This window comes from Mauremys reevesii, linkage group 18 (assembly GCF_016161935.1).
Source record: "Mauremys reevesii isolate NIE-2019 linkage group 18, ASM1616193v1, whole genome shotgun sequence".
Lineage (NCBI taxonomy): Eukaryota > Metazoa > Chordata > Testudines > Geoemydidae > Mauremys > Mauremys reevesii.
In genome coordinates, this window is record NC_052640.1 from 23,370,273 (window position 1) to 23,385,251 (window position 14,979).

Here is a 14,979-nt window from a genome sequence, read left to right on the forward strand (position 1 = left end):
TTTTTTTTTTGGAGGAACAGACTGAGGCAGACTTGCAGAGCATACCCCCATCACCAGGGAGAGAGAATCTAATAAAGGCTAGGCAGGTGGTGAGCTGTTACTGCTCTCAACCAATTGAGAGCGATGCACAGCCAATCATTTATGCTATCTTCTCTCCTCCTCTCCCCACCCCAGCCCACTTGTCTGTCTCATGCACCTCATGTCTCATCTTTCAGATTGTAAACTGTGACAGGACCTGTCAGTTACAATGCAACTGTGCCCTGCCTAGCACAAGAGGTCCCTGCTCTGCTTGGCCTCTAGATGCTCTTGCAGTGTTCAAATACTAAATAAAAAGCAGTTTGTTGTAGAACAGCACTGGTGTGCCATCCTGAGAGCAATAAAGGGAGCACGCTGTGTTTAGTTCTTGGATTCTGTGCATTGTACCCCAGGTTGACAGAGGACTAGGTTATGAAAAATGTTCTCTCCTGGGGTACAGTGCCTGGCACCCATATTATAGTCAAATTATACTGAGCATGAATAGCAATACATTTCATCCTTCCAGGTGACCAAAGGCTGGCCCTCCTGTGAAGCATTGCGTGCATTGTCTTTACCGGATAATAAGATAGATAACAGAGATATCAAAAGCCAGAAGCACTGTAATGGTTTACTGGAATAAAGCACTTGTATATTTATAAAAATATGATCCATTCCCTCAGGCTACAGGTATATTTGCCTCAATACACTCAACGTTTAAACAGCATATTGCATTGGCAGCCTGCTGCAACAGAAACAACAATGGCACAAACCTCTACATCCAGGGAAAGTCTGGACGGACAGACAAGCCCCGCACTGCCCTGATGGTCAAGTCAAGGTGATTTGACAAGGGGAGAGAGTTCTAGACGTGAACAACATTCACTAAAAATAGCCTGCCTTTTGTCCATATAATTCAGATCTAGGACTTGTTAACAGAAACACCTCAACTCATCTGAGTAACAGAGAGAAGGTAAATACTGTAGGCTACTTTAGATGGCCAGGACATGGGCCCTATAGGGGCTTTACAGATTAATACTGATACTTCGAATTGTACCAAGCCACAAATAAAAAGCAAGTGCACCCTATGGAGCCCAGCTGTAAGAGTTAAGAAAGGCTCACACCAAACATGTTCTGTCAGATCCGTATCTCTTGGGCAGCTCAGGGTAGCCCTTTGCAGAGTCCATTACAGTACATCCCATCTAGAAGTGAGAGGCATAGAAAGCTGTGGCAATGCCCACCTCAGAAGAGGTCACAGCCTCCTGAACACAGATGGTAAAAAGGACCAGCCTTGCTGCTAGCTGGGAATCAGTAGCAGATTTGAACCCTTAACATCTAGACTGCTCACTTTGGCAAAGCGAGGGCAAAAGCACCCTCAAGAGAAAGCTAACAAGCCCCACTAAATCATCCCCAGGCTTCCCGTTCACAACATCATCTCTCTCTCTTCTCTGGAATGAGCCCAGCCAACCCGTTTTGAACTCAGCCCCTCCCTCTCTGGGCCAGGCCCCAGGAGAGTCAGGACCCCACACAGGCCTGATGGAAAGATGAGAACCGAGCATCAATGGGTTTGCAACCCAGAATGTCTGTTACTGCCCAGCAACGGGACACACAAGACAGAGGGAATGATCAAGCCAAGTGCTCCATTCCTACCATGCTTAGGAAGGATTGGGAGGCCCCATTACCTCTCCAGCTAGAAGAGAGGACATGACAGCAAAGCACCTGCAAAGGGAGGGGGAATTTAAGCGATTACATGAGGCAGGATTAAGTAGCCTACCACAACATTTTCCTCGATAGGCTATTTCGCCTGAAGAATTTAGGCGAAAAGCAGGAAGAGCTATTTAGTGGTTTGCCTTTGTATTTCACCTTAGACCTGCACAATTCTTCTCTCCCAAGCTACTTTAATTGAGGGAGGAAGGGAACAAGCTTTTTCATTGTTCTAATAAAGGGCAGGCCTAGTAGATCATGCCAGAGCTGGTAATTATTCACAGCTGTTTTGCAAGGCTGTTTTACCCTCCTCAGTAGCGATAAGCTACGCTATGGAATTAATATTTTTAGAAACCATTGCTCTGTGTGCTTAGAAGACCTATTCCTGGGTCTTAATAGATGCTCTTTTAAACTCATCAGTAAGGTTTGTTTTTTTTTCTTTGCAGTACACTTCATAAACCTTAATTTTTAAAATCACTAAGATATAGAGTCTCTATTTTAGAAATAAGGTTTTAACACCTTAGGAGTCCTTTTTGGCAGAATATGTTTTCCACCTATGTTTATGCTGATCTTTGTGCATTTACTCCACCTCACTTGGTATTATCCACTAGCATTCTGTATCTTCACAGCTGCTTGCAGCTCTGGGAACTGTCATACTGAAAATACATCGTATCAGGACAGTGTCCATATGAATGTTAAGCACTGCTACCCCCTCTACTGCTGGAGGTGTGAGGGGGAATTTTCTGTCATGCATGTGTGCAAAAGAGGCTTTGACTCAAAAGCTTCTCCCTCAGAGAATGGATTTTGCTTTTTGTAGTTGCCTTGTTAGGCCCATCCACATTACAAGTATAACTGGTGGTTCGTGATCAGAAAGGCACCAATTCCTGTCTATGACATAGTACTGAATAATTATTCAAGTGCACTATGGGTGGAGGTAGCTTCTCCCTGAAGCAGCTTGAACTTTACATATGCTTTCACGACCTTGGCACTCTTGAGGAAATGCAGCTGCGTCCACAGTGTTTTGTTCCAGCCTTTCCCCAACTCCTCTGGTCAGCAGGGAGAACTGATTAAAAGCAAGGACTTTAATCATACGTTAAAGCAGAAAGCCTCACTTTAAACCAGCCCATGCAATCATGTGTTGCTGTTGTACTTCCTAGTTATTTTCCAAGACTTCATTCTCATTGGTTGGTATGACAATTAAAATAAGTTAATTTGAAACTGTAGTGGGCCTTTATACTAAATTGGTTGCTTTTTGGTAACCAGGAGTATACTATATACCTAGCCCTATTTAAACAATTATCCATCTTAACATACATTTAAATTCTTATTTTTTAGTGTTAGAAAATATGAATGATGCATTTACTAGATGGTTTTTTGCCCTTGATTTGTGTCACAGCATTTAGAAGGAAAATGGAATTCCATTAGAAGCATACAAAAACAGCATTTTACCATTTTTTAATAGTTTCTTTGCATTATGGGTCAGATTTTCAAAATCTGGGCCTCCCCTCCTTCAGGTTTTTAAGCATTAGTTGATCTAATCCTCTTCAATCTGGTTTTCATTCACAGATTAGAAGAGGAAAATAAGCTTTCCAACTCCCATTTGGTTTCTCAACTTTGACTTAGTCCAAAATGAAGACTAAATTCTCTCTGCACCTGCTAAACTGAAATCAAAAAGTACATAAGGCAAAATATATTGTCCACATCAAATACACTTCGAAAAAAATCTGAATAGCAATATTTGCTTGCTTGTAAAGACAGAAAATAGATGTCTAATGCGATGCATGTCATTGTGACATTTATAAAAGCTTGAGTTGACCTAAAAAAAAGTTAAGATGTCTCCTCCTACGCCTGCTTTTATGTATAACATTAAAAACCTTTAACTCATTGAAATTTCAGGGTTTGTTGAGGTGGCTTTTTTTATTTAAATGGTTTTAATAGATTGAAGTTTAGGCTTCAACATAATTTCAAGTGGTTTATTTTTTAAAGAGAAAGGTAATGTAAATTTTTATCCACACTGCTGCTCAAAGAAGGTGGAAATAAAGCAGGATTATTCTGAAGGAGAAGAGGTGTGGGTGTTTGATAGACCCATGACGTACAAATATTGGACACACACACTATAGAAGCCCTGAGCCAGACCGACTCCAAGCCCCAAAAATTATAAATCCTATGTAAGTTTTGTTCTCCCTGGAAAGATTGTTCCAGGAGAGCAAAAAGATCAATGGCAAATTGAAAGACATTTGGTCCCTATTGGAGTGTCAATTATCCAGTTAACAAAAACAGCTACAACCTGACATGCTCTATAAGCTGATGTCAGTACACAGTGTTGTTTAGAATGTCTAGTTGCTATAGAATACTTTATGCATTTAATGTGGGATTTTGAGGAGTACCTAGGTGACTTGAGACACACGAAATAGACCAACTTTTCTGCTGGTGGTAGAGAAGCTTTCAAGCTACACAAAGCTCTTCGTCAGATCGGGGGGGGGGGGGGGAGAAGGGGGGAAAAGAGGAGGGGAAAAAAAAAAAAGAGTGACCTGCAAACCAATTCCATTGGAAGTTGTTAATTTTTGCTCTTGAAATAACCTAGGCACTAAAAATATCCCAGCTTAAGTACTTGAGCTTGAAAATCTTGTTTCCGTTTGTATTTGGCCTATTTTGTAATCTTCCCACTAGCAGTTCTTTTGATGAGGAGTTTTGAAGGATCCTAAGTGAGTTAGGCAGCCAAATCTGATAGAAAATGGGTTCAGCTGATCATGGTTAACACCCCTTCAGTACAGGGAAGGTTTTGTGCTCCAATATATTTGAACGATTAAGGATTTATTGAACACTGTTAAGATGAAAACTGCGGTCTTTGCACAGTCACACCCCATTTCAAAAGGAAAGGCATTTGTTTCCCTTACATGAGTCTATAATACGCTTCAGGAAGACTAAACTAGTTTATTTACTTTTGGAAGGAAGACCACCCTTTTTACATTCACCTTTCAAAACCAAGTCAAATGAATGATTTTATGCTAATATTCATAAAAAAGTTAATTTCTCAAACCTGTAGCAAATGCATTTGTTTTGTCTATTCTAGAGCTGTCCATCAGTTGCAGTTAGCTCACGCGATTAACTCAAAATTGTGATTAATTGCACTGTTAAACAATACTAATTGAAATTTAAATATTTGGGGATTTTTTTCTCCATTTTCAAATGTATACAAGGTATACAGTACTCACTTTATTTTTTGATTACAAATATTGCACTGTAGAAATGATAAAATAGTATATTTCTTTCACCTAATACAAGTACTGTAATGCAATCTCTATCGCGAAAGTGTAATCTCAAATGTAGATTTTTTTGTTATATAACTGCATTCAAAAACCAATACAATGTAAAACTTCAGAGCCTACAAGTCCACTCAGTCCTATTTCTTGTTCAGCCAATCACTAGGAAAAATAAGTTTGTTTACATTTATGGGAGATAATGCTGCCCACTTCTTGTTTACAATGTCATCTGAAGGTGAGAACAGACATTCGTATGGCAGTTATAGCTGGTGTCGCAAGATATTTACATGAGAGATGCGCTAAAGATTCATATGTCCCTTTATGCTTCAACCACCATTCCAGGGGCCATGCTCCATGCTGATGACAGGTTCTGCTAGATAACCATCCAAACCAGTGTGGACCAATGCATGTTCATTTTCATCATCTGAGTCAGATGCCACCAGCAGAAAGTTGATTTTCCTTTTTGGTGGTTCAGGTCCTGTAATTTCCACATCAATGTGTTGCACTTCTAGAAGCACATGCCACACTTCATCCCTCTCAGATTTTGGAAGGCACTTCAGCTCCTTAAACCTTTGGTCAAGCGCTGTAGCTATCTTTAGAAATTTCACATTGGTACCTTCTTAACATTGTCAAATCTGCAGTGAAAGTGTTCTTAAAATGAACATGTGCTGGGTCATCATCCAAGACTGCCATAACATGAAATCTATGGCAGAAAACGGGTAAAACAGAGCAGGAAACATACAATTCTCTCCACAGGAGTTCAGTCAAATTTAATTAATGCATTTTTTTTTTTAAATGAGCATCAGCAGCATGGAAGCATGTCCTCTGGAGTGGAAGCCGAAGCAGGAAGAGGTATATGAACGTTTAGCATATTTGGCATGTAAATACCTTGCAATGCCAGCTACAAAAGTGCCACGTGAATGCCTGTTCTCAATTTCAGGTGACATTGTAAATAAGTGGGCAGCATTATCTCCCATAAATGTAAACAAAACTTAATTTCTCTTTGTGACTGGCTGAACAAGGAGGAGGACTGAGTGGACTTTCTAGGCTCTAAAGTTTTACATAATTCTACATTTGTAAGTTAAGCTTTCATAATAAAAAGACTGCACTACAGTGCTTGTATTAGGTGAATTGAAAAACACTATTTCTCTTTACAATACAAATATTTGTATTCAGTGTAGTAACTGAAATCAAAATATTTGAAAATGTAGAAAGCCATTTAAATATTTTGGATTTCTATTATTGTTTAGCAGCACAATTAATCACTCTATTAACTTTTGTAATCGCTTGGCAGCCCTAGTCTATTCATTTATGGTTAGAGCCTATAGTGGAAAGTGTCATTTTATGGAGATGCCAGCTCCCATTTAAAAAGTTAAATCAAAAACCTAATGTGCCCCCTTTGGAAAGAGACAAGGAAAACTTACAAGATGACAAGAAAACTGGTTAGAAAAAGTGAACTGCACTGTATTTTTCTCCGGGGCTATTCTCCCCCAAGTCTCCTCCCTCTTTATCCCAACCATAAAACATTCTGAAGTACAATCCTCTTTTAGTATTAAAAGCTTAGTACCTCCCAAGTGCAAGGTGTTTCACGAATATAAGACCAGAGACAAATACACACAGACCACCATAGGACAAGTGGTTTCAAAAAATAGTTTTTCCACAGGCCTTTTTTTGGGGTGGGGTGTCTAATTTGGGCAATAGCCAATATAGGCAAGAAAAGTTCTCCCATGTCATCGAAGTAGAAAAAGAAAATTGCCAAAACATAACGAAAGGGGACATTTTCATTAGAACCTTGTAAAAAGCTCACTAGAAAAGACTGTTGCACACTGGCACTACTCCAAATGGTGAAGCAAAGCCCAAGGTTGCAACAGAAGGTGAGGTTGCTGATCAAGACTGAGGTGCATGGTCAAAGCTGTGCACTGAAGCTTATACAACCCCATGTCCACGTTGTGCCTGGCTCTAAATAGTATCCGATACTTGCATAAGTGTGAAAAAAAAAGAAAATCACCGAAAGTGTTCAGTGATGGCTTGCTTCTATGTACAGCTAGGACATCTGGTGCCAATGGACTGGCAGGACTCCTGCCCTTTGTTGATCCCAGGTCCCCAACTGCCTCCCCCAGAAACACACACAATTGATTCAGTAGGGAATCCTATTTACGTAACACTGTTTTATTTATAAGAACCATGATGTTCGTGTTGTAAGGCTCAGTGACAAATCCCATTTGGTACATCACCTTATAAAAGTCTGTCTCAGCAGCAGAACATTGCATTAAGCATGCTGTTAACTGAACTCAAAGAGCTTGCTGCTTTCCATCTGACTGCATTTGCAGTGAAGATAACACATCTTAGAGAGGTGGGCAACAGACTTCCTCCCATTCTCACCTTGGGAAAGGTACAGAGGTGGCAGAGACTCCAAACGTAACATGACTCAATCTCACAGCCAGTATATCACATGCTCATCTCTAAGGGCTGATCTACACTACCGCAGGGGGGAAAAAAATAAAATAAAATAAATTGATCTAATTTACGCAACTTCAGTTACGTGAATAACGTAACTGAAGTAGACATAGTTAGATCCACTTACCGTGGTGGCTACATGTTGCTGTGTCAACAGGAGAACGTCTCCTGTCGGCTTCCCTTATGCTTCTTGGGGAGGTGGAGAGCACTCTCCCATCGATTTAGTGTGTTTTCACCAGATCCACTAAAATCGACACTCGCTGCATCGATTGTAGCAGTGTCCATCTACTGGTAAGTGTAGAGATGCTCTAAGATTCCACCATGGACCCAAGACTCAAGTGTGTACACAGAATCATTACTGGGACTTGATGCCACCCAACTGTAAAAGGACTGGAGAAACGTAAATTTAAAATATTTCATTTACCCAGATATGAAATACAAACCTAATCATGAACAAGGCGGCATTTTAAAAACAAGAATAAAGACCCACTTCCAAGTGACAGACACTGATAAAGGAGCACATTAACTCATTGCCCAATGTTTTCAGGTGGAGATTCAGTTTCACTCATATAGAAGGCAGAAAGTTGACACTCTTTCCTGTATGTTGTATAGTTCATGTTACTGCATCAACACATTTCATGGTGGCCTCTGGCCATCAGTGCCCACTTGTGAATAAAGTATTTTTAGAAAATAGCTACCAGGAACTCAAGTGGTTTAAACACCCTTGAATGGATGCCACTATCAGTTAAATACTGTAGAATTACAGCACTTTTGAAGAGGACACTGTAGAGATTCATCTTGGTTTCTAACTAAAAAAAACACCTTGAAAGAGAAACTTTATGACATTTGGGGAATTAGGCTTCATACACACTGTCAAGGCCTAGCAATGCAGCTTTTCATTTTGTATCAGGCCCTTGAGAGCAAAGATCTATATCATAAGTTACTCATCAACTGTTCCAGTAGGGCCCATTAATTAGTTGAGTCATCAATTTCAAGGAACTTATGTACAGTACTGGAAGGTAAAATTATCAATGATTATACTGTGCTGTTCATACAATGTCACTGCCTCATGCAGAGTCCAGTTAATCCTTTGGTTTATACTCATCTATGTACGGAAATGCAGTGTAGCAGTATAGACACACACTGTTCATCTGAAGGGTTTTTAATGTGAAGAGAAAGGAAGCTTTGGATTCACCAAGTATGACTGTGTTTAACCAGGTTAAAATCAACTGGAACATCAGCACGTTACAGGTTTCCAGAACACTTTTCACACTTTCCTAAAAAATCCTCATTGCATGGGCAAATCTTTCAACAGCTCCTCCAAAAGAACCGATGTCATGTTGTTACAGAGAAAGCTAGTTGGATGAGTCTCCTCCTGCTCAGCACCCTAAGCTTTGCAGAAAAACCAGAGCTAGCTTTCAACAAGGAAAATAGCTGGGCTCCCCCACAATTCAAAACTTAACTTATGGTGTTGTCCATGTACACACACGCTTCACGGTACAAAGATATAAAGATGAGAAAATATGATGCAGAGTCTTCTTAAATATAGTCTCCGGAAATATGAAAAAAGTTCAGAGAAGCTTTATGGCAAAGTCCAGAAGTCCAGCGCTCCAGGGCTGTGCTTGAATGTCACTAGAGACTTAAGGACTATGGGGATGATGTGGCCAGCCACAAACAGTCTCTCAGGAGGCCATAACACTATCTCTGTTGCTATGGCTGGGTGGATAGACTGCTATTCCCTGTAAGAGGGTTCTTTTTTTAAGAAAAAAAATCAAGGAAGAGTCAGACAGTCATGCAGCTGATCGCCGACGGATCACAAAAACCCCTCGCTGTAGCTGTCCGAGATAGATCCTCATTTTTGTGCTGTCACTGGTCTTCCTCACCCAGATCTGCATGAGAGAGAAAGAGCAGACGGAGACCCGCCAAGATTAGAAATATTGGAGAAAAAATCTTTCAGGGATCCTTAATGTTTGCCATAAAAGTTGCTTTCTGCAGCTCTCCCCGCTTTCTTAGGAAGAATATAAAACATGGCTTTTTAAAAGCCACCTTGGTATAATGTATCCAATCACCAGCTTTACCCTCTCTCTGCTTCCAACCCTCTATTATCAGAAAAAGTAATTGCTCCTCCTAGGCATCAAGCAGGTGAAGTTCTCTACTGCAACAGCTCATAACAGAAAGCTTGCATTTGGTTTTAGCTAATCAAGAATAAGTCTCCCTAGATCCACAGATCATAAAATTACTTGTCCTGGGATTTGCTCAGACAAGTAACTATTAGTCAAATGAAAAGCTTACCCTGATTTTGTTCAGTGAAGCATTTCTCACACTATAAAATTATAAGTTGTATTTGGAGATAAAAGTGCTTGCTTTTTAAACACCTACACTGAAAATTCTTACTACTGCAGATATATAATCTATTTGCAAATGACAACAAATTGCATCTGCAGAAATAGCCATTTGGAAAATAAAGTTTTTAAAATCAAAGTCATTGTCAAGGATTCTGGAACCCAGATCAGATGCCTTTAAAACTGAATCTGTGCAAATGTCCTCCTGGTTTTATCATTTTAACGTCATTTTTTTAAAATGTGTTTTAAATAAGAATGAAAACTTGATAAAAAATTAACATTGCTGCAATTATGAATAGAGTACAATATTTTCCATTACAAAGTCTTCTAAGTTTAGTCTTGACCAATTCACATTTTAGTGCTGGCTTTCAGGTATAGGTATATTCTTAATCATTGACTTCCAGACACAGTAGTTGTTGTTTACTATATTATATTCTGCATTTCTTGCTTTTAATTATTCCTTTCACTGGGAGACTGTCTCCAACATCTCCAATAATATTCAACATTTAAGGGTTTTAACTTTATAACTGGGGAATTTACTTGCAAAAATTCAGCTTTTCATGGAAATGTTATCACTCTTAACAAGTTTCAATTCCAGAGTAAAACATTTATAAGTTCACCTTCTCTAAGCCCTTAGAGAATTCTATCTGCTCATGATTAAGAGTATATATAGACCCTAGCGCACACATTTTCCCCATTACGGTTCCTTTCAGAAGTCCCTTCCTTGCCTTTCTGTTGTTTTCAGTTGAAATGACAAAAAAAAAAAAGGGGGGGGGGGGGGAAGAGACAAAAAAAACACTCAACCCATTTCCCTTTCTTCTAATCCAGTGCTGAAGCCAGCTGCCTCTGAAAGAATGCTCTTGTTCCACTTTAAGAAAATGCAAGTCTGCATTATCCTTTTGCGAGATTCTTTAATTTCAGCTAAAGCCTTTCATCATTTACAACATTAAGATCCTTAATGTTAATTGTAATAACCTTAATCAAATTAGCCATTTCTGTATGTGTTATAATACATCTGTTGGCATTCTGCTACAGGTTCATTTAAATAATCAACCATAGAGCCTAATGATTGCTCAGTGACTATGGCTCATTGTTATAAAAGCGCATTTCCCATATATTAATTTTATTGATAAAATATTTTCCCTTTAATACCCATATTAGAAGTACTTTTTTGGTTCACGGAGGCCACTGAATTTAAGCAATTCTAGCTTCATTATCCATTTTTTTGAAAAGTTAGTTTTCACATTGTTGCCAATTGTTTTTCTTTGCACAATTCTCCTATTGGTATTGCTTAAATACCAAGTTTGTTTTAGGTTTTGATTCAGATCAATCCTAGATGCACATGCCTCTTAACTCCCACTAACCTCATCCTTCATCTTTGTCAGCAATTCAAGTAGCATTAGCCAAATGATTTGCCCTTTTCTGGTACTTAAGTGACTTGTGAACACTTGACTTAATCCCCAAACATGCGCTGCCCAACTCCTTTCAGTCCATTAGTTTGTGGGAGGCATTAATCATCAACAATCTCAACTCACACCTGCTAAAGACAACCATTTTTCTGAGCCAGAGGTGAAGGAATTTACTATGTCCCATGGAACCTGAAGCCAAACTTATTCAAAACACATAAGAAACTTTGTATCTATAGCAGCCAAAGAGTAGGACATGTGAACAGTAAAGTAGGTATAGTTATTAACCGCCAGTAATTTTAAACCCAATTACCTTGATAAAACCAGGAGAACATTTAAGAAATTGCACAACTTTGGCCCTAAGCCAGTAGTTATTTCAAACTGGCAACTACCCACCAACTAGCAGTCACCATGCTGCTGTACAGACAGCTGCTGTATGAGGAACCAGTGTCTGGTTTACCATCAGTGTTCATCCTGTTGCTGCAAAAACTGACTAGCTTTTGAGAAATTACTAGCCTGCTTTCTTATTGGTAGGGTAGTCTCAAACTTCACCCACATTTTGCTAATACCATGAGGTGTCTGTACAAGGCAAGCTCCAAAATGCCAATTTCAGTCACTGACTGTCAGATATATCCCAGAGATAAATGCTTTTCAGCAAGTGAACTTCCAGGAGATTGTGCCTGCTGTTAACTTTTAAGAGACTTAGGATCTTGATTTAATTTAATGGGCAACCTAGAGGTCCTGTAACATATACAGTGAGGTTAGCAGTAAGGTTGAAATACCCTATCTACACCTAAACTTAGAGACGAGCCTTTAATTCATCCTCTTCTGGGTCCCCAATGTTTTATGTCAAATGAGAGTAAATATTTGTTCCTGGAAAGTTTAAAGACTAGAAGTAATGGAAATTATTTTCAATCCACACCCAGGGAAATAAAATGCAAATATCCTTTCTGATGCCCTGCCAACTGAGTAGCTTGGGCAGAGAGCTACATGGTAAAGATATTTAAGTCTCCCACAAGGTCAATCCTTTGCCTCTCCAGTTATGTGCAACCAATTATGTGCAACAGTTCTGTAATGTGGATTCTCGGCCATCAAGACTGATCCAAGACCATAAATATTCATTCCACTTAGGAGCTTAAGACAGGCTTGGCTCTGGAGCCAAAAGGTGAACTGAACTTCTTTACTCACTAGGAGGCTTACCCTCAAACCCTCAGTCAAACTTTTCTGCAGGGAAAAAAAATCAGATGGCTAGAGTATATCATAATCCAATTTTAACAGGTTGACTGTGCACCAAAAATCATCTATGAGCAACACAGAAGAGGGATATGTAAAAAGAGAGATGTTTAAGGGTATGAGTGTCAATAAGAGATCAACCCAAACTATTAAAGTCACAAATATTAAAACCCACTAACACTGCTGAGCAAGCATCACTGGCAGCACAATTATGAATCAAACAGTAATTCAGCTGCACCTCAGATTTAGCTTCTGAAATACCACATCTTTCCCCAAAGGAAGAGGCTGCTACTCTCCCAAGCAATTTGTATTGTGATTATGAGTTTTTAAGCCCAATGGACAGACACCCATTTGCTTGTCTGCACTGACCCTTGTCATTGTCTCATTCGGACCAAAACTTAAAGAAGCCCATTACCTCGTTGGCTCCTACAGAGCTGATCACACAGCTGATCTTAGTGTTCTCTTTTGACTCCAGGTAAATAGCCTGGCTCTTGTGGTACCTGCAAAAATCAACGCATGAATCTGTTAGCTGCCCAGGAGATCCCATCCACTGCATGTGAAGATTTAGAAAGCTATGAGTAGCTTGATTTATGAACCACACAGATTCTATATGCATGAGGATTCTCGCTTTTCTCAGCATATTCTTATCATTACATAGCTAAGGGTTTAAACCCATTTCTCTCCCCACCACCTGCACCCAAACATTACAAAACACACTAAGCTGCATACTGCAGATTCCCCCACCCCACTCAAATATACAATTACTGACAACTCCCCATAATTAAATGTTTTAATAGAATTTCTTACTTACATAAAAATGGGTAACACCAAAAGTTGACAATATTTACTCTTAGGGCAGAGTCCTTTTTTTCCCTGCAACTGATTTGCTTCCATCTTTCAATAGCTACAGAGTATTAAAACAAACTCATCTAAAATGATCTAAAGCATACAGACTAACAAACGGCTGGGTTGTAGGGAATTCTAGAAAATCTATCAGATATGCAATTTAAAAAAAAACCTAATGTTCTTAACATTGTGTCGCAACTGCTTGCATTTACACGCAATAAAACTCAAAAGACAGTGCTTCTCCAGTAACACAACTGATACCTTGCACAGGCAGGGAAGTGCTGAAGCATCAGTGTTTCACTGCCAGTTTTGTAATCAAGACCCAGCTCATTTCTCTGGCAGCATCTCACACCTGGTTAGTCCTCTGTGCTACAAGTGTAGTACCCAGCCCAGAACTCGAATCCTTTGCCCCTGCTGCACCACAACCCGAAGTTGATCTGAGGGAGACTCAGTGCAACTCCACTCTGGCAAACCATTAGGAATTGCTTTGACACTGCAAACCTCTCTATCTTCTTGCCCCCACTACCTTGACTAAGCAACAAGTGTGACTTGCAACATAGCTGGAGCTCCTGAGACTTGCTAGTGAAGCTATGTGCTAAACCACCTCACTAGGTCCTACAGACTGGTTCATTGCTGACTGCTAGCACGCCAAGCCCTCAGATTCATTGCCTGTATGTTCAGGATAGCACTTGGTTCCATGGTCAATCCCTTATCCCCATCACTTAACTTTTTTCACACAAAAAATTACACATGAAATAAAAAGCAGGAGGCATAAAACTGGTGTAGCAAACTGGCAAAGAGATTAGATCTAGTGGCAAGCAGAAGGCAGCAGTGGCCTAGGAGGTATAGCCATATGAAAGGGGTCAAACAGGGCCAGGAGAACCAGGGATGCAAAAGATGCTTAGGTCCAGAGGTTTAGAAGGGGGTCTGCAGTTGATAGGGATGGATACAGAAGGGACAGGGGGAGGAAGAGGGTAGAAGACACCAGAACAGGGAGTTCTGTCCATGCTGCAAGTGGGTACAATTTCAAGTTAAACATGGGTAAAAGCCTCTCCCCTCCCCACTTCATAATATCCCTTATTTCAAGATCTTCCCTTAATTTTCACCTTCCCCACCCAAGAACATGCAAAGGAATTAAGGAAGGTAGCCCTCTACATTAGGTGTCATAAGGTCTGTCAGAGCTACTGTCCTGGAAACTTGATACTCTAATTACATTTAAAATTGATACTAGAAAAGATACAGGGAAATTGCTACACAAACAGCTTTAACTTGGAGTTAGGAAGTACATTTGAGCAGCCTTATCAATGCAGTTAATAAAAAGTCAGGCAACACATCAATATTAATCCAAGCCAACCCTAATTCACATGGCTTCTCCTCCAACTGTCATGATACAGACATCTCAGTACATGTAATTCCTCAAAAATCAAAACAGACCTCAGATTCCTGCTGATAGTAAAGAAACTAGGGACATTAAGTTATGTTTTGATAGAATGGCTTAATCTTGCTAAGGCTGGAATTAAAGTTGCGGAAGTGTGATTTTGCAGAACTAGGTATGTGCATAATGGGTGATCACCGTGGAGGTGATGAGTGTTTGGATGTTATGTTTGGATAGTAAAGCATGTGATGGAGGTTGGTATGGATTTTAATTTTTTTAGTTAGTGCATTGATTAAAAAAAAAAAACACAACAACACAGACCGACAACCTAACAAAGATAACAG

At 39.7% G+C, this 14,979-nt stretch overlaps 1 protein-coding gene across 3 annotated transcripts in view; it reads right to left on the reverse strand.

Moving 5' to 3' along the window:
• Positions 1–8,579: 8,579 nt before the first annotated feature.
• SUDS3 (SDS3 homolog, SIN3A corepressor complex component) overlaps positions 8,580–14,979 on the reverse strand; it is a 32,309-nt gene continuing 25,909 nt past the window's right edge. For all 3 annotated transcript variants that reach the window (XM_039505063.1, XM_039505062.1, XM_039505061.1), the window contains 2 exons: positions 12,830–12,914; positions 8,580–9,322 (listed from right to left, as the gene is read on the reverse strand). In XM_039505063.1, the coding sequence (XP_039360997.1) occupies positions 12,853–12,914 (62 nt within the window). In that variant the 3' untranslated portion in view covers positions 8,580–9,322; positions 12,830–12,852. The remainder of the gene's footprint in view (positions 9,323–12,829; positions 12,915–14,979) is intronic.